This window comes from Thunnus thynnus, chromosome 16, assembly GCF_963924715.1.
Source record: "Thunnus thynnus chromosome 16, fThuThy2.1, whole genome shotgun sequence".
NCBI classification, from domain to species: domain Eukaryota; kingdom Metazoa; phylum Chordata; class Actinopteri; order Scombriformes; family Scombridae; genus Thunnus; species Thunnus thynnus.
The window spans coordinates 30,543,402-30,570,288 of NC_089532.1; the positions used below are offsets into that span (position 1 = coordinate 30,543,402).

At 37.9% G+C, this 26,887-nt stretch overlaps 1 protein-coding gene and 1 long non-coding RNA gene across 7 annotated transcripts in view; both read left to right on the plus strand.

The window, feature by feature from the left end:
• LOC137199226 (uncharacterized) overlaps nt 1-26,887 on the plus strand; it is a 348,155-nt gene that overhangs the window by 258,584 nt on the left and 62,684 nt on the right. The gene's annotated exons all lie outside the window — the stretch shown is intronic.
• The window catches only part of adck1 (aarF domain containing kinase 1), a 138,932-nt gene that overhangs the window by 94,692 nt on the left and 17,353 nt on the right, over nt 1-26,887 (plus strand). For all 6 annotated transcript variants that reach the window (XM_067614150.1, XM_067614145.1, XM_067614146.1 and 3 more), the window contains 3 exons: nt 1,932-2,048; nt 10,065-10,214; nt 12,559-12,756. In XM_067614150.1, the coding sequence (XP_067470251.1) occupies nt 1,932-2,048; nt 10,065-10,214; nt 12,559-12,756 (465 nt within the window). The remainder of the gene's footprint in view (nt 1-1,931; nt 2,049-10,064; nt 10,215-12,558; nt 12,757-26,887) is intronic.

Genomic DNA, 26,887 nt, shown 5'->3' on the forward strand with positions numbered 1-26,887 from the left:
AACACACTAGCAAACTGTTTTTAAAATCACAGGCTATGAAGTTCATGGACCTGGTAGAATTTAAGACTGCACAAATATTATATAAAGCAAGAAATAATCAACTTCCTGGCAATATACAAAAACTGTTCTCAGACAGAGAGGGGGGGTACAATTTGAGAGGAAATTTTAATTTTAAAAAACATTGTGTTTGAACCACTCTGAAAAGTATGTGTATTTCAAATTGTGGGGTTAATTTGTGGAATGGGTTAGAGGAAGAACTTAAGCAAAGCATAAGTATAAATCAATTCAGAAAGATATACAAAAAAATTGTTTTTGAGAGGTACAGGAATGAGGAGGCGTTGCTTCTCTCATGACTGTGACACTCATTGTGGATGCTATTATTGTTGTGTTTGTTATTGCTGAGCATAAGATAAGTGTATTTGGATGTGTGATAAACACTAAGCATATTATGTATAGTATATTATATTATATATAGAGAGAGAGAGGGGGCAGGAAATTATAAGTAATAACTACCTCCTGCTCCTTTTCGGACATGTGGTATTTTTTGGTTTGTTTACTGGGAGTTAGTTGCTTATGTTAAATTCTATTGGTTATTATTGTTTATTTTTTGTTTTTACTCATGTTTGCTTTTTATACATGTTTTGAAATAAAGTTTTTCAAATCAAATCAAATGTAAGCATATTAATGATATTAGCCCATGTTTATTAAGATTTCAGTGTGACACCATATTCAATTATGAGCTAGTTGGATGAACCTTCTAAATGGCATTCATTGTGTGATGAACATTGGTGACTGATTCTGCATAGGCCCATGTTTAATTGCAAAGCCTCGTAGAAATCCGCTGTCTTCTACCAATTTAAACAGGAGCAGTGATTAATGTAGATATTCTCAATATCTGAAATACAACACTTTCAAAAAGCAGAATGATTTGAATGTTATGCTGGTGACTGTATATTGACGCAATGAACAATAGTCACAGAAAATTCTTCCCTGTGAATAAAATGTAAATATAGTGCTTTAAAATGGTGTATCTGCTGACAGTGAAGGAGCCTGTCAGATAACCGGAGTTCTGCCCCTCATCACACCTCTGATAAAAGTGGGCTTCGAACAGTCCTCAGGCTCTGATTAGTTTTTGGATCTGGATTATCAGTCATTCAAGATTAGCCATAATAGTGTAAAACAAAATATAGAGCAAAATATGGAAGGTCATTACATACAGAATGAAATATACAGAATGACTGATAATGATAATCCAGATGCTATCTCTCTCTCTCTCTCTCTCTCTCTCTCTCTCTCTCTCTCTCTCTCACTCTCACTCTCACTCACTCACTCACTCACTCACACACGCACGGACGCAAGCACACACACACACTTATCACAGTACCAGTGCAGTTGTATTTTAGCATTTTCTTACATAGAAGCAAATGCAACCTTACGAGTGGTTTGATGTGTTTCTCATATCTGCTTACTTTCCTTCAACCTAATAGGGTTGTGGTTCAATGTCATTTTATTGAATCTATATCCAGCATCAAATCTGCTTATCAAATCCAAATTCTTTTGAATCCCTGAATATACCCTGAATTTTTCTTCCAAATATCTTACGTATTACATGTTTACATATGCTATTTAGTTGAAATACTTCCTGAGTTTATTCTACATTACTCTTTGCTATCAAAACAAAGGGAGATAAAATTTTTGATTAGCGATTCCCTGGATTGTGAGCTTAATGAATCCTGTTGCTTAACCAACATTGAACCGGATCTGAAATAGAACCAGCTATCAGAACCCAAGCCTGTAATCTAATGCACTCGTGTCAGACAGAAGAATTGAATTTAGTGAAAAGTGGTAGACTCCAGCACTCTGTCAGCCAAACATGAAGAATGAACAAAAAATGTTGGGGAAAAAGAAACACTGTCCCTCTCTGTCTTCAGGTTCCCATGATCCACTGGGACTTGTCCACTAAGAGGATCCTGACCATGGAGTTTGCTGACGGGGGTCAGGTCAATGACAGGGAATACATGAAGAAACATGGCATTAATGTTAACAAGGTACTGTCTGCTGCTCTGCCTGCTCTCTCTGAGACCGAGGCTAGGCTACTGAAGCTAACAGTTTACACACACACACACACACACACACACACACACACACACACAGGGGTGAAAGTAACAAATTACATTCACCACTTTCATTACTGTAACAGTCCTTTTTTAGTTTATTTTTAGGTAGATGTCTTTTTGTCATAAAAATGACAATAAGACAATAACATATGACAACAAATGACAAAAAACAAATTACATTAAATTAAAAGGCAGAATTCCAGGTCTGCATAGCAAAACCTTAAGTGTTACAGTATGTGCAATATATACATCAAAAGCAGTAATAGTAATGGAGAAAAAGAGTCATAATAAAGTGCACAAGACAAAGTGGCAATCAATAATAAATATACTGTATACAATATAGATCTGAAGAAAAACAGTATTTACAGATGTAGTGCAATGGTGTGTAGTGCAACGGTGTGTTCACCTGTCACACAGAGGTGAGCTGTTGTGCAGTGTTATGGTAAACAGTAAGAATGATGTATTGTTCTTTATGACGGCAGAGTTGAATTAGTCTGTTGGAAAATGAGCCCCTCCATCTCTGTATTGTGTCATGGAGGGGGTGGGATGGATTGTTCATGATGGAGAGCAGTTTGTTCAGTGACCTCCTGTTCCTCACTGACTCAAACGTCTCCAGGTTTTGACCAATGAGTTTGTTGATTCTACTGGCACCTCTGGTGCTGATGCTGCTCCCCCAGCAGACCACAGCACACTAGATGGCACTCGCAACCACAGACTGGTAGAAGATGTCCAGCATCTTGTTGGATGCATTGAATCTGTATTTTTTTATCTTAAGTAATGTACTCTGAAGAAGCTGCTGGTGTGTCCGCAGCTGCAGGAGGGCAGAGCTTCATGTATGTAGAAGATACATGTTCTAAATGTGTACGTTCACTGTTGGAGTATCAGGGAATGAGGGGTGTGGTTGCTCCTGGGCCAGGCCTCACTGTTTATGAACAGTACAAAAAAAGACGTCATTATAAGTTATGGTTAATGTCAGCATTATTGTAACTTGGCATAGCTTAAAATAAGTTTACCTAAATCACTGAATTAATGCACCACCTGGCGAGCACACAGTGACCCAAATCAAACATGTTGCGTGACGACAGGTACATGCTCAAATTTTTTGAGGAGAGCAGATTAAATACGACTTTGAGGTGCAAAAGGCTCACAGAATGCCATTCAGAGAGGTAACAGCTGATAGTTGCAACTCACTATAGCTGTGTTTCTATTAACCTATTTTTATCCACATTTTGAAGTATCGCATTAAAACAGCTTAATGGAAATGCCAAAATTAAAAAAAAACTTCCTCAATTTCGCAAAAAAGTTTTTACACTCACTTGAGGTGGATTTTGGAAATGTTGAGAAAGAGTTTATGCGCAGAATGGGTATTGGAAACACATTTGTTGAATAAAGAATGACGTAGCAAACTTTTAACTCACATGACTGATCAGCTGTTTCCGCTATCAGCGTCTTCTTGCCTCTCCAGATAGCATGAAGCATGGCCAATACTAGCTGACATGAAAGAACAATTACAATTTGCCCAATTGAAACAAATTCCTGAAGACTTCTCTCCATTTTTCTCTAGTCAAGGCAATATAACAATTTGTTTTGCTTCTGGTTGCAACCTCTGCTTCTTCTTCTCTGTTTACTGGCGGATTATTTAAGCCTATACCGCCATCTTCTGACAAAACTATGTGTTGCATAGCCTAGTTTATTTGCTTCAAACCAGTTGATGGAAACGCACCTAATTTGCATTTTCCTTTTTGCAACCTTTGAGAAATTTGCTTAAAATTATCTTGCGAATCCAATGGAAACACAGCTTGTATGGGGGAAAATAAAACATCCACTGTGTCAGGAGGAAAACATTAACCACCAAAATTATATATAATTTTGTCATCCTGTTTCTCCATGCTGCATTTCTGTAATTTTACTACCACGTCTATTCTGTACACACAGAAGATACACGTCTGTCCATCCTCTGTTACTCTTCTTCAGTTTTCTTCCATTTTTTCCATGTTAAAGGTTTTTTTTGAGGGAGTTGTCCTTATTTGAATCGAGGGTCTAAGGATAAATGATGTTGTATTGCTGTACACATTGTAAAGTCCCATGAGGCAAATTTGTAATTTGTGATATGTGGCTACATAAATAAAAACTGATTTGATTTGGCATGACTTGACTTGACTTGATGTGGGTGAGAGACTCTGGTCAGGATGCACAGACTGACAGTCACTACGTAGGCCTAAGGGCTAATATTCGGTTTAATATGGTAGAGCACAGTATGTTTACGACAGTGTACTACGTTTGGTTTCATAGAGAAAAATTCTCTTGAATAATCAGAATCTCTGAAAATATTAATTCAAATTCAATTCAATTCAATTTTATTTATATAATGCCAAATCACAACAAAGTCATCTCAGGGCACTTTTCACATAGAGCAGGTCTAGACCATACTCTTTAATTTACAGAGACCCAACAATTCCCCCATGAACAAGCACTTGGTGACAGCGGTACATGAGAAAGCATTAAAAACTCCGGGGAAGAGGTCCAGTTAGTAACATGCATGAATGGTACATGAATGCATACAGGTGGAGAGTAGGAGGAGGAGGAGGAGAGAGGAGCTCAGTGCACCATGGGAAGTCCCTTGGCAGTCTAGATCTATAGCAGCATAACTAGGGGCTGGTCCAAGGCAAGCCTGGTCAGCCCTAACTATAAGCTTTATCAAAAAGGAAAGTTTTAAGCCCACTCTTAAATGTAGAGAGGGTGTCTGCCCCCTGGACTGAATCTGGAAGATGGTTCCACAGGAGAGGAACCTGATAGCTGAAGGCTCTGCCTCACATTCTACTTTTGAAGACTGTAGGAACCACAAGTAAGCCTGTATTCTGGGAGTGCAGTGTTCTAGTGGGATAATAGGGTACAATGAGCTCTTTAAGATATGATGGTGCCTGACCATAAAGAGCTTTGTAGGTGAGAAGTATTTTAAATTAAATTCTGGATTTTACAGGAAGCCAATGCAGTGAAGCTAAGATGAGAGAAATACGATCTCTTTTTCTAGTTTTTGTCAGAACATGTGTAGCTGCAGTCTGGACCAGCTAGAGAATCTCTAGAGACTTGTTTGGGCAGCCTGATAATAAGGAATTGCAATAATCCAGCCTTGAAGTAACAAATGCGTGGACTAGTTTTTCTGCATCTTTTTGAGAAAGGATGTGCCTGATTTTTGCAGTGAAAAAAGGCAGTCCTTGAAATTTGCTTTATGTGGGAGTTAAAGGACATATCCTGATCAAAGATAACTCCCAGATTCCTTACAGTGGTGCTGGAGGCCAGGGTAATACCATCTAGAGTAGCTATGTCATAAGCAGGCCCACACGGAATCTGTGCCTGCAGAATTCCAATGACACCTCTGCAGATTTTCCACAGATTTTAAACCAATAAAGATGCTGCTTGTAAGTTTTATGTTTGAGTGTCATGTTTTTTGCCTTTGCCATTTTAGAGGTTCTCAAAAGATATTTGGTGAAGTTGAGGTCAAGGGCCTTACCAGTTATTTATTTATGTATTTGTTTGTTTATGTGTTGAAGGGTTACTTGTTGGGAGATGATTAATGGTTAATGTTTTCGCAAATTAATTTTGCTCTCTCTGCTCCACGTTGAATCTTGCATTTTAGTGGCCATGTGTCCTGCATTGTATGCTGGTTGACTTTTCCAACAAATATTCACACTTTGTTTTGAACTGTTTGTGATGAAATAAAATCTCAAATTCGATGGTTCAACTAAAATCTACTAAATTTTGGGTTGTTTTAATGTATTGTGTGTGCTTATTTTTGCTTAGGAACAATCTTTATTATCTTAAATGAATACTGTCTATCACATTACAAGCAAAAAAACATTCAGCTGAATTCCGCAGATTTTCATTCTGGATCACTGCTGAAAACTGTAAAAAAAATCTGCAGATTCCGTGTGGGCCTGGTCATAAGATAATGTGTTCCTAAGGTGTTTAGGGCCAAGCACAATAACTTGAGTTTTGTCTGAGTTTAGTAGCAGAAAATTGCAGGTCATCCAGGTCTTTATGTCCTTAAGGCATGCTTGGAGTTAAGTTAACTGATTACTTTCATCTGGCTTCACTGATAAATATAATTTCGTGTCTTCTGCATAGCAATGAAAATTTGTGGAGTGTTCCGTAATAATATTACCTAAAGGAAGCATATATAGGGTGAATAGTATTGGTACAAGCACAGAACCTTGTGGAACTCCGTGTTTAACTTTTGCGTACATGGAAGATTCATTATTAACATGTACAAACTGAAATCGATCTGATAAATAGGAGTTAAACCAGCTTAATGCAGTTCCTCTAATGCCAATTAAATGTTCCAGTCTCTGTAATAGGATGTGATGGTCAATTGTGTCAAATGCAGCACTAAGATCTAACAAGACAGGTACAGAGAGGTCCTTTGTCTGATGCAGTTAGGAGATCATTTGTGACTTTCACCAGTGTTGTGCATTGATGTGCTCTAAATCCTGACTGAAAATCCTCAAATAAACTATTGTTATGTAGAAAGTCACATAACTGATTAGCAACTGCTTTCTCAAGGATCTTAAAGAGAAATGGAAGATTAGATATGGGTCTATAGTTGGCTAAATTGCTTGAATCAAGAGTAGGCTTCTTAAGAAGAGATTTAATTACAGCTACTTTAAAGGACTGTGGTACATAGCCTGTTATGAAAGACAGGTTGATCATATCTACAGCTGGTATTTATCCACAGTAATGAGGAATATAGCAGAATTAACTGAGTTAAGAGCAGCAAAAACGCTATCGGTATAACAAAATGCGAGTATAGAGCCCTTATCCTGGCAACCAGGAACAGTTTTAAATTGTTCTTAATGAATGAATGAATGAAATTATGAGCTAAATTTGACTGTATTGTAAGAGTACATGCCATGTTGTTTGCTGTGGATAAATTGTAACTGATCAATCAACTAATCGTTTCATCAATAGTCTCCAGCATTATAAAAATTTTTAAAAAGCTTTTTTTTCAACACCATTATACTTATAAGATACATTAGTATTAAGTATAAGTATTATATAACATAACCTACATCAAAAACACAGACATGACTAACACTGAATCAATTACAATATCAATATAATTAGTTATAATTATAATATTGTAATTTTTATCAAAAAAATTATTACTTAGAATTGTTTACTTGAACTTGCATAGTTGGCGGTACTGTTTTTAATAGTGGAAACGCCAATCGAACAAATCTGAAAGCTGAAATAATTAGATTTACTGTCAGTGGTCTTTGAATATGGCTTTCATGTCATGCTTAACTAGATTTTATGTTATGGTCTTCAACAGTCAATCTGTGTCCCACAGGACAACAACACAATGGAAACACAGTATTTGTATGTCACTCCCCATTGTGGTTGGCTAATAACACACACACACACAGACACGCAGAGCAGATAGAGAAGACAATAACAAATACACAACACACAAATTATTTATTAAACATGTACATTCCCACACACACAAATACAGAGACACACTATCTGACCATCAAGCAGTGATAATGAGTATTATAAGACAGCTGATGAGACAGATAGAGGACATGATAAAAGACACACACACACACACACAGAGTGACAGGATGAATAGAATTATCAAATGACAGTGGTGCTGGATGGACCCTGTGTCTGTGTGTGTAATCACAAGATGGATGAGGGCCCAAATAGCATTCCTCTGAATTCCATGACGTGACCATAATGGACCGATGCTTTCCTCCATTTCTTTTGTATTCTCACCCATATTGATAAGATATAATATATGACTGCATGCCCTGGATGGAGCATAAAACTTTTCATAAAGAATTTTTAACACATAAAAGTGTGGTCATCCTTTAGCTTAAGTTTAGATCGTTGGATAGCCAGGAGCCCCACATCAGCCAACCTAGGGAACCTGGAGGTAGAATAAGGGGTTAGAGGATCTGCGATATAGGAATGGGCCAGCCCCATTTAAGGCTTCATAAACAAACAGAGGAACCTCAAAATCAATTCTGAACCATCCAGGCAGCCAGTGGAGAGAAGCCAGGATAGGGGTAATATAGTCCCTCTTCCAGGTACCTGTCAGGAGCCTGACTGCAGCGTTCTGGACCAGTTACAGGTGGGACAGGGACCCAGTATACAGGGAATTGCAGTAGTCCAAGCAGGAGGATATAAAGGTTTGGATGACTTTCTTGAGATCTTTGAAAGGGAGAAACGACTTGATTTTGGCAATATTATGAAGCTGGAAAAAACGGGCTTATACTACTACATTAACTTGCTTGTCAAAGATGGAATGAAATATCACACCAAGGGTTTGACATGATGTTTGACAAGGGTGGACAGGTTGCCAAGGCTGTTGGTAATGACTTTGATGGAGTCAGGGGGGGCAAATAGGACAACTTCAGATTTGCCTTCATTCAGCTTTAAGAAGTTTTGTGCCATCCGACACTTTTGTCCTCAAGGTAGTTCAAGAGGCTGACTAGATTGGACTGGTTGTTTGGTTTCAGGGGGAGATAAAGCTGAGTGTCATCAACATAATAGCGGAAGGAAAAGTCATATTTTGAATGATTTGTCCAAGGGGAAGCATAGAGAAAAGCATGGGACCCAGGATGGAACCTTGTGGGACACCACAGGAGGGACTAGCTGGGGGTGAGGAAAAATTGACTATGTTGACGGAGGAGCTTCTATTTTTGAGGTAAGGGATGTTCATTCAAATGAGGCACTGCAAAGTGACTTGTTGGTATTTTGGTGGAGATTAGGTCTTGGTTGTTCACTGAGAATAGACATCTCTGAACCACTTTTCTGGAGCAAAGTCACTGGAGTTGCCCCTTTGGTGATTTTATCAACAAGAGCAAACTTAAAAACTGAAGGTACCCTATGCACTGCAAGGCTTCTCTCCAGCTGGAGGCATGTGCCAGCTGGTGCACGGTAAACGATAGTAAACCTAAAAATCAATATTCCAGTGCACATCAGGATACTAAGATTGACACTTTTTATTAACAGATTACATTAAAAACAAAAAGGAGCAGGCAGCATTTAAGCATAAATGCCTAAAATGTAAGTAAACTATTTGAATTTTTAAAATTAAAAGAAAAAAGTAGATGTGTTTAAATCAGTTAATTAAATCTCTGCAGCACAGATATATTCATTAATCTGCAGATGTAATCATAATAGTTTCATCACACTTTTTCTTTAATAGCTTCACCAAACTATTTTTAACTAATTATTTCTATCATCATTGTACTAATTAACTGTAAAAGCCACACCATCTGCCTTCAGCCGCAGATTTGTGTTAATATATGTTCACATTGTGAAGATCTGCACCTTCTTGAAGAAGCATCTTTCTATTTATTGAGCTGATGTTGTCCTGCTTCGCTGTGATTGGCTCAGCTGTTTTAGAGCTATGAGACCAGTGATGTGACTGGTTGAGAGTGTATTGATTAAGCACCACACCCTGTGATCTATATTCACCTTCACCCAGCCCTTTTGCACTTTGTGCTGCTGCGCATGAATGAAACAAAATAGCAGGTGAGTTTGGATGCCCATACTGTCTGTGCACCCAATACCTACCACTTTGCGCTTGTTGTTGTGCTTGCACAATTAAAATAGGGCCCCACATGGATTGATAAATTTGTGGAAAAAAATTAAGTGTATTTGTTGTATCTGATGGATTATTAACATCAAATTTGTTTTATCTCAATTTTTCAGATTGTTCAGTTTTGCTTATAGTGGCCAGATTCAGCACTATGTGCTTAAACATTATTAATAATAACAATAATAAACCAATAATCTAATATTGTTACACCTACTAAAGGTCAGACCATAGCAGTGAGATCAGCCATTCTAACTGTGGTGATTTATTTATATTTTTTCATCATTTGGGTAAAATCTATTTGGATTTAACCGTACTCTCCTGCACTGTGTTCCCAACAGATTTCAGAGGACCTGGGCAAGATGTACAGTGAAATGATCTTCGTCCATGGCTTTGTTCACTGTGATCCCCACCCTGGCAATGTGTTGGTTCGAAAGTGTCCCCAAAGCAAGAAGACAGAGATTGTCCTGCTCGATCATGGCCTTTATCAGGTTGGAAATCTCCAAGCTTCCCAGACATAAAAAATACCATTTGTTCTAATATTGCAGTCCATTTTTCATGCTGCTGGCTGAGACCTTGAGTAAAAAGGTAAAGCAGCAAACACACAGTCAAGATGCACATAAAAAACATGGATGTCAGAACACACTTTACAGGCAGACACACACTCTTATTAGGACTCCAGCGGGCTAAAAGCTTTTTGATAAACAACTCATTTGATGTGTTCTTAGCAGAGTGCAGTGTGCTGTATTTGGAATGGTGCACCACAGCCTTAATCATACAGGCACATATGTGCACTCATGATACACACACACACACTTCCCTCAGACCATAATGGCACCAATTTATTCCTAATGACTTCTGATTTTAGCTGTCATTTTGGAGACAAATGTTAATCCACTCCTCACATACACATACACACACTCAATCATTTTCAGTCTCATTACCAGTTGTGCACTACACACTGCATATGTGTCTGAAGTGCTGTAGTTGGACTGTTAATGGCAGAGGGTTTTTAAGTGGGAGATTGAATGGCTTTTAAGTAAGACATGTAAAATGAAAAACTGTTGAGCAAGATCTAAATGTCAGTGAAAGTATATAAAACAAATTATTACATAAGAACACACTTTATTAATAAGGCTGTTTACAATGTGATGATAAACTGTGTATGGTCCTTGTAATCCAGCAACCTAAAAGTAGCAACATTAGAAAATTTCAACTCAACAATATAAAAATGGACACTTGAATACTTAAATACTTAAATATATACCCACACAAAAATAATCCATATAAAAATCCATTCAGTGCAGCATGTTGTCCCTGTGCCTGTGTAGGTTTTCTCCTGGTGCTCCAGTTTCCGTCTACACAGTCCAAGGACAAGCAGGTCAGGTTAAGGTCCACTGTGGAGCGTTTGACCACAAGTTGCGCTCTGGAGCAATTAGTGGCGTGATTTATATTATGCTGTTGGTTTCACGCTATTGCACTGAGCAGATGTTGGCACTAACACACCAACAAACAGCAATGCAACGACAAAGGCAGTGAAGAAAAAGACTGCTAGCAAGTAAACATGGCTGTACGCATGCATGATTTGAAACATTTCAGATATTGGCCTTGCAAATGTTTTATGAAGAAGGAAGTGCATTCACCACGTTTGTTAGACTTTAAGGATACACACAATACTCTTTTGTGAGAAACACTGAATTTCCACATAATTTTTGTTTGTTCACAAGGAATCTCCACCATGGAGTTTGAAGTAGAAACTCTAAATTGCCTGTACAGTAAATGATTGTCACAGTAAATGTTAGGGGTGTGCCCGAATACAAATACATTATTTAGCAAAGCACAAATAGTGGGGTTTTTATGAATATTTGTTTCATACAAATATTTTAAAAGTTATTTGTTTTGGGGAAGAAAAAAAAAAGTCAAATACCAGTGTGCAGGTCAGTTACATCGCTATCTCAGTCACCGTTCTCTGCTCCGCTGTTACATCTATCAGCAGGTCTCAACGAGGGGAGTCACATCCTCCTGCTACATGATGCACATTTCCTTATTTGGACATCACTCCCGGAGTTGAGGTTGTTCCCCAGAGATAAAGCTGAGCTACTGACACACGCGAAGTGCTCCCAAGGGACTCTCCATAACCTGATGTTCCCCTTCTCCTTTCCACAAAGTTAGGTTGTAAAAAATAGGCAATAAATGAAAAGTTCAAAGCAAGAATCGCCTTTGAAGTTCCTCCCTACACGTTACACGGTGTGCTCTCTCTGTGGTATGGATGTATAAATAGGTAGAGGTCTGTCTGCAATGAGTTGATGAGTAAAGTTTTAGCTCTGTAGTCAGCACAGTTGTCTATGATCTGGGAGACTCCAGTTCAAGACCCAGTGTGGGAACCTCCTTTGTAAGGTAGTTTATTTATGAACACTTATTGTAACACTTCAGTTTTACAAAAATTAAAAGCGTAATCAAAACAAACGAGGAGGGTGTGACATGCAGAAAATTCATACTATCCCCCTAGTTCCACCCACACTGTGCAGGAGCTCAGGACAACCAGTAAGAGTTGTTAGTACAGTGACGAGGATGAAATACCTTGAATGCTTCCCACCAGCCAACACTGCCATTTTTTTCATTGTTTAATTAGTGTTCATTCACATAACCACAAGCACAGGTGATAGTGTACATGGTCTTTGATTAAAAATAAATGAGTTCAATAGAAAATGAACAATACAATTGTTTTTAATATAAATGCAATTTACTGTAAATATAGTTTGCCATACCATTTAAGTAGATAAAACCTAACGCAAGACACTTAATCTCCCATTATTATCTCTCCTCCCCTCCCAGGTCTTGCAACCAGACTTCAGGTTGGACTACTGTCGCCTGTGGCAGGCTCTGATTGAAGGTGATATGTCTGGGGTGGAGTGTTACAGCCGCAGACTGGGAGCTGGAGATCTCTACCCACTGTTTGCTTGTGTGCTTACTGCTCGCTCCTGGACCGCTGTCAATGCTGGCATCAGTTCTGTGCCTGTCACGCACTCTGAGGTATGATCTCACACAGACATATAAATAGTATTAATGCAAATGATAAACTGTGTTACAAAGTGCTTCAAAGAGGCTCATAAGGCAAATCAGTACAAAAAACACAAAAACTGAATGAAAGGCAGCATAAAAATATAAGAAAGACTAACACTGTATCTACACAGAAAGCATAGCATGAGTAGCACGTTTAGCAAAGCAGCAGTAGTAGCGATTGCCCTTAATGTGTATCTTCACTGCAGGCATTCAAGTACAGTGTTGAGTGTAGGTCACACACGTTGAACAGACTTGAAGCCTAATAATATGCTTTAGGTTGTGTTTATACCATGTATACCTCAAGTGAAGACTGAGCTGTTACACAGCCTACATAGATAGCTGGATTGATTAAAATAGAAGTGTATCTGTTCCGTCAGAGGTGCATGAGACAAGACGACTGAAAAACGTGGCTGAAATGCTTTCAGTGTAGACATGGTGGAAGAAAAACATCTGAAGCCTAGAGGCTGCAGTGTTTCAACCTACAAACCGCATATAAAGACAGGCATAGTGAGGGGTGACACCACTCTTTGGTTTGCATTGGAACCACTTGGAAGCCCACAGTTGCAGCTTTCTGGAACAAATGGAAAACATAGGACCCTCGTCCTATGTTTTCCATTTGGAGCCAGGACTTGATTCAGTTCAGTTCAGTTGTTCAGTTGTTGAGTTGAGTTGAGTTCAAGTCAAGTCAAGTCAAGTCAAGTCAAGTCAAGTCATATAGCACCAAATCACAACAGAAGTAATCTCAGGGCACTTTTCACATAGAGCAGGTCAAGACCGTACTCTTTAATTTGAAGAGACCCAACATTCCACCATGAGCAAGCACTTGGCGACAGCAGCAAGCAAAAACTGCCCTTTAACGAGAAGAAACCTCAAGCAGAACCAGGTTCTAGGTGGACGGCCATCTGCCTTGATTATTTGGGTTTATACAAAAAGGAGGTGTGAGAGAGGAGAGAGACAGAGAAGCATGATAACAACAATAACTAGAAATGCATTTCCTGCGGAAAATGCATGTGAATTCTGACAGCAATTGCAAAGCATTGCCGAAAATACTAAAGATTCGTTCAGGATCCCCAACTGTAGAAATAGAATTCAATTACCATGGCATGTTACATTTAAGAGATTTGGCAGTTAATAATCAGTATGGTGGTGTTTTATTAATGACCACATGGTGAAGCTATTGTTGCCATGATTCAGTATGTCATGCAGATTCTCATGGAAAACTTGTTTACCAAGTTTCATTTCATTAAAGACAAGAGAATTGCAGAAATATCATATTATACAGTTACTTTAGCGCCCCCTTTGGGCAGAACTTTATGAAATGTTAAACACTTCTGTAAGGTCACCTTGTGTACAACATTCCCAAATTTGGTTGCAATCTAATTCAGTATTGAGGAGTTATTGCCCATTATGTGCATTAGGCCATGCCTTCAAAAGTTTGCTAACCAATTACAGACAAACCATAAGAGATATCTGAAAACAAATGAATATGTTTATTTCGGGGTCATCTAAATATGGTATGTAACAAATTTGGTGAAGATTGGATGAAATATGTGCCAACAGAAGCAAAGCACGTGTTTACGAAAAACATTCAAAATGGCCGAAAAATTTCAGAGCTGCAAATGGGCGTGGCCTATATCAGTCTAATCAGCATCATCTAAGGAACATCTTGACCAAATATTTTTTTGATAGGACTAACCGTTCATGAGTTATTAGCCAAAACACAAAACATTTAATAACTGACCACATGGTGGCGCTATTGATACCATTAATTGTTAAAGTAAGCTAGAGAGGAATTGAATTCTGGTACAGGATAAAGATGTAACGCAACTTTGTACATGAGAGCAATATTATGAGGAACACTGCAGTGAACAGGTATTGAACACACAACCTTGTCATCTAAGGTATTGCTGATCATGAGAGCAGTGTTCTAAACCACTGAGCCAACAGACATTCACAAAAATGAGAGGAAAAAATCTCCATTTTGATGAGGAAAATGTATTTGTCTCAAACCAGAGCTTGAAGCCCAGAGATTTGTACATCATTAGTGAAAGCAGACCTGAAAAAGTCTTTAAAACCCCTGACTTTGGGCTTAAATTGCTGAAAAACTACAAAAGATATCACTAAACAATCTGATAACTTTGAAAGTTCAAAGTTTTGTGAACATTTTACAGTTTGAATGGCGTCTGTATGATATGGGACTTCCGAGCAGTTGAGTGTCAAAGTGACCAAGGTTCCAACTCAGTTGGACGGTTTGTCCTATAGACTGCCATTATAAATTTTAATGTTTTAAAAAATTATATAAAATCGCTGAAACATGTTACATTTCAGAAAAGTACAAGCACACATCTGCTGAATGAGTTGCACAAATTGACAGTTGAATGGTTTTTATAGCACAAAGAATGCAACAGTTGAAACGCGGCAAAAAACGTACGGAAGACGGAATAAGAATGAAGAGTGAGAAGAACAATGTGTGATTGCTTCCAGCAATAAATAAAGATTTGGATAACAAAAGTGTGAATGCTGAAAGCATTCACACTGACTAGAAATGCATTTCCTGCGGAAAATGCATGTGAAAGCTGAATACTGAAATAAATCGCAAAGCGCTGTTGAAAATACTGAAGACTCGTTCAGAATCCCCATCTGCACGAATACAATTTCATTACAATGGCATGTTACATTTAAGAGATTTGGCAGTTAATAAGTTGTATGGTGGTGTTTTATTATGACCACAAGGTGGGGCTATTGGTGCCATAATTCAGTATGTTGTGCAGATTCTCATAGAAAACATATCTACCAAGTTTCACTTCATTAAAGACAACAGAAATTTAGAAATGGCATGTTAAAAAGTTACTTTAGTGCCCCCTTTGGGCAAAATTTTATGAAATGTTACACACTTCTGACAGGTCACCTTGTGTACAAAATTCCCAAATTTGGTCACAATCCGACTCTTTATTGAGGAGTTATTGACCATTAAGTGCATTAGGCCATGCCTTCAAAATTTTGCTAACCAATAACAGACAAACTGTAAGTGATATCTGAAAACAAATAAATAAGTTGTGTTCAGGGTCCTCTAAACATGGTATGTACCAAGTTTGGTGAAGATTGGATGAAATATGTGCCAACAGAAGCAAAACATGTGTTTATTAAATAATCCAAAATGTCGCAAATGGGCATGGCCTATATCAGTCTAATCAGCATCATCCAAGGAACATCCTAACCAAATATTTTTTTGATAGAACTTACGGTTCATGAGTTATTAGCCAAAACACAAAACATTTAATAACTGACCACATTGTGGTGCTATTGGTACCATGTTTTAATATGTTAATCATATCCAGATGGGACACCTATACATCAAATATGAACATTCTATCACTTTTAGTTTTTGAGAAATTACCTTTTAAACATTCCTTCCATAGACTTTCCATTATACATTTTAATATTTAAAAAAAATTATATAAAATCAATGGATTATGATAGAAAGCTGAAATAGCATAGATGTCCTTTAAGAGCTGAACATTTTCATATTCGAATGGTTTCTGTCACTCAAAGTATAGAGGAGTTGAAAGCTTGCAGAAAACATGGAAGAATAAGAAAAAGAAGAAAGAAAGATTTGGATAACAAAAGTGTGAATGCTGAAAGCATTCACACTAACTAGAAAATGCAGTTTCTGTAGAAATTACATGTGATTGCTGAAAGCAAATTTAGATTGCATAACTGGAAGCTGAACACTATTGAAAAATCTAGCAAGATTAAAATCAGCAATGGGTGGAATTGAACCTACACCTCATGTTTGTAAGACAGACATGCTATGCACTGAGACCTAACATGTCACACAGCAATGCCAGGCCAGATTCTGCTATTTAGTCTGTCAGTTGCATGAAATTGACAAAAAAGCAGTTCAGCTCAGCTCATTAAGCAGATTGACATCACCTGGACTCTTTCATCCTTCAACTCTACTGAGTTCTGCCCTAAGCGGGGCTCGAACTCACAACCTTTGAATCTAAAAGGAGTTCAGAAATGACATAAGCTTAAACCACTGGACTACTCAGTCATGCTATCTAGTAGAGGAAAAGATGTCTTTAACAAGCATATCAATCCACATTTTAGGTAATACTGTTAAAGTAAACTAGAGTGGAATTGAATTATGGTACAGGATAAAGATGTGAAGCAACGTTGTACATGAAAGCAATATTATGAGGAGCACTGCAGCAAGCAGGTATCAAACACACAACCTTGTCATCTAAGGGGTAGCTGATCATGAGAGCAGTGTCACTAAACATCTGATAACTTTGAAAGTTCAAAGTTTTGTGAACATTTTACAGTTTGAATGGCATCTGTATAATAAGGGACTTCCGAGCAGTTGAGTGTCAAAGTGACCAAGGTTCCAACTCAGTTGGGCGGTTTGTCCCATAGACTGCCATTATAAATTTTAATGTTTTAAAAAATTATATAAAATCACTGAAACATGTTACATTTCAGAAAAATACAAGCACACATCTGCTTAATGAGTTGCACAAATTGACAGTTGAATGGTTTTTATAGCACAAAGTATGCAGCAGTTGAAACGCGGCAAAAAACGTATGGAAGACGGAATAAGAATAAAGAGTGAGAACAATGTGTGCTCAGCTCATTAAGCAGATTGACATCACCTGGACTCCTTCATCCTACAACTCTACTGAGTTCTGCCCTAAGCGGGGCTCGAACTCACAACATTTGGATCTAAAAGGAGTTCAGTAATGATATGACCTTAAACCACAGGACTACTCACACAAACTGTGTAACACAGGAAAAGATGTATTTAACAAGCATATCAATCTGTATTTTAGGTAGTAATGTTAAGGTAAGCTGGAGAGGAATTGAATACTGGTACAGGATAAAAATGTGAGGCAACTTTGTACATTAGAGCAATGTTATGAGGAGCACTGCAGTGAGTAGGTATCGAACACACAACTTCGTCATCTAAGGTATTGTTGATCATGAGAGCAGTGTTCTAAACCACTGAGCCAACAGACATTCACAAAAATGAGAGGAAAAAATCTCCATTTTGATGAGGAAAATGTATTTGTCTCAATCCAGAGCTTGAAGCCCAGAGATTTGTACATCATTAGTGAAAGCAAGACTGGTTTAACATGAGAATGAATGATATGTGTTTGAAGGAAGAGAGAATCTGTAAGTTTATGAAACTGCAGTGAGAGAAGACATGTGAAAATATCTGTGCTCTCCACTGTGCCTGATCACATGACACAATGGTGAGACCTGACATCTTTAACACCCCTTACTTTGGACTTAAATTGCTGAAAAACTACTAAAGATATCACTAAACAATCTGATAACTTTGAAAATTCAAAGTTTTGTGAACATTTTAAAGTTCAAATGGCATCTGTAGTATAAGGGACGTCCGAGCAGTAGAGTGTCAAAGTGACAAAGGTTCCAACCCAGTTGGACAATTCCCATAGACTGCCATTATTAATCAATCAATCAATCAATCAATCAATTTTTATTTATATAGTGCCAAATCACAACAAAAGTCATCTCAGGGCACTTTTCACATAGAACAGGTGTAGACCGTACTCTTTAATTTACAGAGACCCAACAATTCCCCCATGAGCAAGCACTTGGCAACAGCGGTAAGGAAAAACTCCCCTTTAATGGATAGAAGCCTCAAGCAGAACCCTGGTCTTAATGGGCAGCCATCTGCTTTGACCGGTTGGGTTGAAAGAGAGAAAGGGGGGGTGATAACAATTATAACAATAACAATAACAGCAGCAATAGCCAGGGAAGGACACTGACAGGACTGCGAAGGACCGCAAAGGCCCGGCCTGCAACCCAGGGTTTCCTGCGAGAAGAAGCCAAGTTAGTAACATGCATTGATCGTACATGAATGCATACAGATGAAGAGGAGGAGAGAGGAGCTCAGTGCATCATGGGAAGATCCTCGGTAGTCTAGGCCTATAGCAGCATAACTAAGGGCTGATCCAAGGCGAGCCTGGCCGGCCTTAACTAAAAAGCTTTATCAAAAAGGAAAGTTTTAAGCCTACTCTTAAACGCAGAGAGGGTCTGCCCCCCAGACCAAATCTAGAAGATGGTTCCACAGGAGAGGAGCCAGATAGCTGAGGGTTCTGCCTCCCATTCTACTTTTAAAGACTTTTAAAGGAACCACCTGTAAGCCTGCATTCTGGGAGTGCAGTGATCTAGTGGGGTAATACAGTACTATGAGCTCTTCAAGATACGATGGTGCCTGACCATTAAAGGCTTTGTAAGTAACGAGAAGGATTTTAAATTCTATTCTAGATTTTACAGGAAGCCAATTTTTGGGACAGGATATGCCTGATTTTTGCGATATTATGTAAGTGAAAAAAGGCAGTCCTTGAAATTTGATTTATGTGGGAGTTAAAGGACATATCCAGATCAAAGATAACTCCCAGATTCCTTACAGTGGTGCTGGAGGCTAGGGGAAAGCCATCCAGAGTAGCTATATCATTAGATAATGTGTTTCTAAGGGGTTTAGGGCCAAGCGCAATAACTTCAGATTTATCTGAGTTTAGTAGTAGAAAATTGCAGGTCATCCAGGTCTTTATGTCCTTAAGGCATGCTTGGAGTTTGTTTAACTGATTGGTTCCATCAGGCTTCATTGATAAATATAATTGGGTATTATCTGCATAACAATGAAAATTTATGAAGTGTTTCCTAATAATATTACCTAAAGGAAGCATATACAAGGTGAATAGTATTGGTCCAAGCACAGAACCTTGTGGAAATCCATGTCACTCCGTGTAACTTTACCTTCATGGAGGATTCATCGTTAACATGTACAAACTGAAATTGGTCTGATATATAGGACTTAAAGTAGCCTAATGCAGTTCCTTTAATGCCAGTTAAATGTTCCAGTCTCTGTAATAGGATGTGATAGTCAATGGTGTTAAATGCAGCAGTAAGATCTAACAAGACAAGTACAGAGAGAAGTCCTTTGTCCAATGCAATTATGAGGTCATTTGTAACTTTCACCAGTGCTGTCACTGTGTTATGATGCGCTCTAAATCCTGACTGAAAATCCTCATATAAACTATTGTTATGTAGAAAGTCACACAGCTGATTGGTGACTGCTTTCTCAAGGATCTAAGAGAGAAAGGAAAGGTTAGATATAGGTCTATAGTTGGTTAAACTGCCTGAATCAAGAGTAGGCTTTTAAAGAAAAGGATTAATTACAGCTACTTTAAAGGACTGTGGTGCATAGCCTGTTACTAAAGACAGATTGATCATACCTAGTAAAAAAGTGCTAATTAAAAGTAAGACCTCCTCAAGCAGCCTAATTGGGATGAGGTCTAAGAGACAGGTTGATGGTTTAGATGAAGAAATCGCTGTAGTTAGTTCAGACAAAAATGTCTTCACTAGATGTCTATCTGCTATGGATAAATTTAAGGAAGCAATTCCATCAGCATTGTATTCATTGCCATTTCTCAATACAACAGAGGTTAGATATGCTAACTTCAGCCCCTCCCAAATTGATCATCTTGTTGATAGTGTTTCAGGCTCATTACGAATGACACTTGACTCCATCGCCCCTGTGAAAATGAAGATAATAAAACAAAAGCACTTAGCTTCATGATATAACTCCTAAACCCACAAATTAAAAGAAACATTGCGAAAACCTGAAAGGATATGCTTTTCCACCAAACTGGAAGAATCTCACTTAGCCTGGCAAGATAGTCTTAAAACATATAGGAAGGCCCTCCATAACGCCAGAGCTGCCTGTTACTCATCATTAATAGAGGAGAATAAAAACTGGCTTTAAATGACAGAGATCTAAAGTTTAAGAGTTCAAATTTAATTTCCTATTATGTTGTACTATGGTGGTGGTGTCAATTGTGTGAGAGCTGTGAAGCAGCCCACACACTGTTATCTTCGCTCTTTATTTATTGTGTGAGAGCTGCGCTATCTTATCTGAGCACACTATCTTATCTTCACTGTTTATTATATATTATTTCACCTTTTTTGGTGTCTAACTACTTCTGTACAATTTTTCGTATTAACTTTGTTTATATGTCAAAACGTATATTTCCTCAAGGAGATGTATGCCATGACTTTCCTTTACTGTAACATGTGTCAGTGATTTTATATAATTTTTAAAGTATTAAAATCTATAATGGAAACTCTGTGGGAGGAATGTTTGAAAGTTCACATTTCAAAAACTAAAAGGTTTCTCATGTTGAAATATTTAACATATTAAAACATGAGTGCCACCATGTGGTTAGTTATTATGTGTTTTACTTTTTGGCTAATAACTCATGAACGGTGAGGCCTATCAAAACAATATTTGCACAATATTTTCCTTGGAAGATGCCAAGTAGACTGATATAGGCCACGCCCATTTCCTCCTAAAATTTTTCATTTTCAATTTTCCATTTTGGATTTTTTGGTAAACAAATTTTTTACTTCTATTGGCACACATTTCATCTAATCTTCACCAAACTTGGCACATAGCATATTCTGAGGACCCTGAATATGTTATGTTGTACAGATGGGGATGGTGAACAAATCTGTAGCATTTGATATAATTTCACCTGACAGTGGCGCTATAAGATTTTATAACATTGCTGCTGGAGCAGCAGCTTGCAGCAGCAGTAGCGTTAGCTGGCAGAAGCTAGCAGCTTGCAGCTCTCATACCCAATTTCTTCAGAATTTGCACAATTTTCTAGTTCTGTGGGAGCTGCGCACACTGTTGTCTTTGCTCTTTATTATTGTGTGACAGCAGCATAGCAGCTCACATACTGTTATTTTTTATTAGTGTGAATGCTGACAATCATTCACACTATTGTTATCAAAATCTTTATTATGTGAGAGCTGTGGTACAGCTTGCACAGTCTTGTTATCTTCACTCTTTATTATTTATTCATTTATTTATTTTTCTTCCATATGTTTTAGACCACTAACTACTCCTACATACTTTCAGCTACAAAAACTTCATATATCCAAATGTTCAACTTGTTCAGGACATTGCCTCTATCATTTGTTTTTTTTCATAACTTTTATCATTTTTAAGATATTAAGCTTTTTATAACAATATTTTTACAATGTAAGTGGATGGGAGCAAATGACACACATACAGACACATACACATGCATACTGACCCACATACTATACATACATACATACATACTTAATGTACATATTGTGCATACATACATACGTACATACATACAGTGCATACATACATACATACATACATACATACATACATACATACATACATACTGTATATACATACATACATACATACATACATACATACATACATACTAGGGCTGCCACGATATCAGATTCTCACAACATAATTATTGTGGCGAAAAGAATTCACAATAACGATATTTTCACAATATCTGTAGAAAATTTGGAGAAAAAAATGCTATCAGTCCAATCCAGTCTTTTCTCGCAAATGAATTACACTCAAAATACTAGGTGGAGGTGGAGAAAGAGTCAGTAACCATATCTATACAGAGTTTGAAAGAAGTTGGAACACACTGTATTGTAAGTTTTTTAAACAGATGCCTGCAGATGAACTATAGCTGTGACTTATTAGCTGGAAAAAACAATGGCACCACAGCATGGAGCCTTACCTAGTCCAAGTTCAAATTTAATAACAATACCACAGAAAATGAATATTTTACATGTTTTTCTAAGGGTATGTAGAGGCATCTTCCAAAAAAAGGCCATTTAGACACCAACTAACCCCTGCTTCAGAGTAACTGAAGCATAAACACATTATAGTGTTTTGTTCCCCTGTTGAAACTAAACTTTGTGCATATAAAAGAGTCAAAACAAGTGTTATGGTGGAAAAGCAGTTCATATAAAAAGTGAATCACAGCAAACTATTTATATTTACATAATTTTAATGTTGTGGCTTTATAAAAAACAATAAAGCAGCATATGGTCTTTTTCAGAATTTCATTGGTTATTTGAAGCACCAGGTATTGGCAGAATCTGTTCCTACTGGCTCCATCTTTACACAAAAGAAGAGGGGCAGGCACCTCCTTTCAATGTGTACTGTTGTGCTATTGTAGGCTGTGGACAGGACATGGAATGTCCTATTGGGTCAAGTTAAGTGTCAATCGAAAGGTCAGAGTAAAGCTGCCATTTTGATACCAAAATGTGGCTAATGTTTACATGCTACCACGAGTTAGGATGGAGAATATGTTGGAATATTAGGAAATCTGTCGGCTAATTTGAAATAACGCAACAGCTATTTATGGATTTTATTGATGTAATAATGTGTTTTGGACTAAATAATTTACTGAATTGGATCGACTGGACCTTTGCCAATGTCACAAGACCGTTTTTGTCTGAGTTGAATTAGGTCAGTGGAGTAATATGAGGCTTCATAAGAGAGTAATGTGAATTTTGTAATTATTTATTTGTTTGTTGGTGGTCTGACAGAGGCTTGATTGTACCTGCTGTTGTGATTGTATCTTGAAATGATTTGCATCACAAGAATCTTAGCTTTCCAAAGATGTGTTGCATGAGTACCCACTTAAAGACAGGAGTTGTGTACATAGCATAGTTGTGTACAGTGTGATGGCCCGTCCACAGGCCGCTGGAATGGTAACGGGTTTTAAGAGGTACTGGATTATTTACAAGATATTATCATATGTGTATTATTAACATGATATCAATATTTCAGTTTTAAAAGTTTTATCGTGATACCCCTAATACATACTTTACATACATACATACATACATATACACATGTTGTGCCGGTACATACATATATTGACACAGAAACACACACACATATTAACACGCATAGACACACAAACTGTTTTATCTATCTTTCTGGGGACTTTTATTGATACAAACACACACACACACACACACACACACACACACACACACACACACTGTTTTTTCTGTCTTTATATAAAACAGCAAAGCAATCAATCAAATCAAGGTCAAGGAGGCCTTCAAAGGATATGAGACAGACAACACTGTATGAACAGTGCCACAAGAAAGGACGGGTACAGGAAAATCCATACTTGACTGCATGATAATAAATCAGATATTTATTTAAATATTTTCTGCCTCACATAGTACAGTAGTAAGGTAGTAAGTAAGGTGTGATCTTATGTGCCCCCTTGGTGAGTGGTGGTTGCCCCCCCTAAAAACCCACTATTGTGTCTATAAACAGAATCTCTGCAAGTCTAATTCAATGCAAGTCCAAATGTCAAGAAGAGCATCAGGTGAGATTTAAAGCTTGCCTACCTGTTACTCTCCTTGACTGTTAACTGCTCAATACAAATGTGACACTACTTCCTGTATTGACAGTGACCATTGCCATTGAACACTTTGCACTTGCACATATTTTGTAGCAGACTGGGTTGTAGCATTAATCCTTCCCACCTAATTTTCCTTCATTACTTGCAAACCCTTACAAGCTTCCCCCCTCAGTTACAACTCCAGTTGTTCTTTATTTACTTGAAACAAATCTAACCCAAGAGCTACCAGGCTATATACATAAACCAACAACGTAATACTCCACAAACCCTCAGCCTCCCTTGTCCAAATAACAGGGGGCTGGATGTTCTCAAGTGCTCTACTGAGTCCTGCTTGGGGAATAACAATTAGTAGCAATTATAGGAGGTTGGTTAGCAAGCCTCACAGCTGTCAGCAGGACACAGAGAAGGCGACAGTACTCTCATTTGCATCTGAAAGCTTCAATAAAGACATATTGTATGGTGAGTGCTGTGATAATAGGCCATGCAAAAGGCAAAGGGAATGCAGTTGGGGGGAGGAAGAATCTGTGCTGTACTGTGCTGCTTTATCTTTTCTCCCTAGTGTATTAGACAGTCGGCAGGATGATTTCATAAAGCAGACATCAGGAAATGGTGGGCAGAGACAGAGGGCGTAAGAAGGTCAGAATCCACTGTAAGTTCTGCTATTATCTTCTTTATTACCAGTGCCAGTTTTGCTCTGCAGAGAAGGAAAAAGCAACTGTACTCAGGGCAGTACTCAGGGCAATAAATGAAACTGTACTAAAAGTAACCCATTTTTTTTGTTTTTGCTTTACTTGGAAATGCTGTGAGGAGATGTCAGTACACTTCTTTCCTTCCTGTTGTGGTCTGGTCAAATTTGACCGATTTATAAATTTTATGTTTGAAAAATGTAGTCTATTTCTTCTGACTGGCATAAGGCTTTATGATATCCTCCACATAGATCATATGAAAACAAAAAAATAAATTTTGACCATTTTCATTAAATTTTGGGTGTTTTGTTTAAATTTTGTCCATCTGGGGTGTACAAAAATGACCAGCCATAAGAAATAAATGGGTGAGACTACAATTAATAGCAAAGTGTATAAAATTGAGAGTTTAGGAACATGTCCATCCAAAAAAAAATCCCAAAACAAGTGTGCACACACAAACAAAATATTATACTTAGTTGTCGGAATATTGCCATTCTTGCAAATAATCGCAATGTTGTTCTGTATATTGTATCAGATAGAATACCTTTCTTGCATCTCTGGCATATAAAGCTTCCTTGGGGCATTGCCCACTTTTCATTCAGCTGCAACACAATGACAGTTGACTCTGGACAACACGTTATGCCAGGACAAGCTATGCCTAGAAAAATGAAATAATGTTGAGCTATTTACCTAATGGTATCTTGTTAGCAAATACACATAACTGTAGAAGTAGTGCATCAGGGTCTGTAATCCAGTCTTGGGCTGCCAAGTCATATGGATCTATGTTGTTTATCGTGCTTGCATACATCTCACAATTGTGTGCCGTGTGTAGATTAAGACATGGTGATTGCAGATTATACTACATTCGTATGTTTCCAATTAGCTTAGAATTTCACAGTTCTGCAGTTCACTCTTGTAATGTCTTGTACTCATACAGATTGTGCACCTCCTGATTTTACTTTCTGTCCGAAGATACTTAAATGATGTATTTGAAAGCTTGCAGTCAACTTTGTTCCATGACTAATAGTGTAATTTAGGCCTGTTGATGTGCAGCTTGGAGAGGCCTTTGAAGTGGAGTAGAGCAGGACACTAACGCTCGCATGGAGACATAAGCAACCGTCTTCAACATCAAAGAGAACAAATTGTCATCATGGAGGCAAATGTCATCCCTCTGTTTCTTTTTCTTCCCTCATCATCTCTTTTTTCATGTTGTGTCTCTTACAGTATGTTGCCATTTATGCTGTGGCAAAACTCAGTACTATTCTTGTTTTGATCCCCTCATTCTTCACCTGTACTTAATTTGTTTTCCTCTTTCCTTCCCCTCATCTCTCCTTCCTTTCTTACTCTCAACCTCATTATTCCTTTCTGGTTCTTCCTCCTGTCCTTCCTTACTTAAGTATGCTTCATATCCTCTCACAGTCTGTATATTCTCATAATTAAAAGAACCTATAAGAAATATTCTTAGGTCACCTTATCATAAAATGACAATTTTGGAGCACTGAGCGGGCAGCTCTAGACATGCATGTGCGTCTAAACACATTCTCTCTCTCTCTCTCTCTCTCTGTTACTCTTTCATGCATGCACATGGAAATGAGCACTAGACCCCACTTACAAATAAATACTCTATACCTCTAACAAGTCCACCAATGGAAAAATCCCTTAAAGCGGAACTCTGATTTACTTCCATTCATTACTCTTTGCTTGATTAAATGGAAACCCACCATTTCCTGCTGATAATCTGGAAATATACTAAAAAAGTTTCTTTTAAGGCAGTTCTTACTTGGGAATTTGGGTATGTTTTCTCGACCTCAGGTTCCTCTCAAGATATGAAATAGCTGTGACAACATGGCTGCCCACACATGCAACAATAACACTTAATACTTTTAAAAAGACTAACAGCACAGCATGTTCTTACAGTATATCACTCACTATTATTTCAGCCTGGTGCCAGACCACCCAAATCCCTGACTGTCAACACACTGATCATACACGTGAACACTATTTGATCTCTTCTCAGGCTGAAATTTGACTGGGCTATGCCGAGAATTTGCTGAGCTCAGTTCTCCTCATAAACTAATAAAATCATAAATGTGTATGGTATGTTGGTCCACCCTAACAACCTAGAATCAAGGAAGGAGGGTCTGT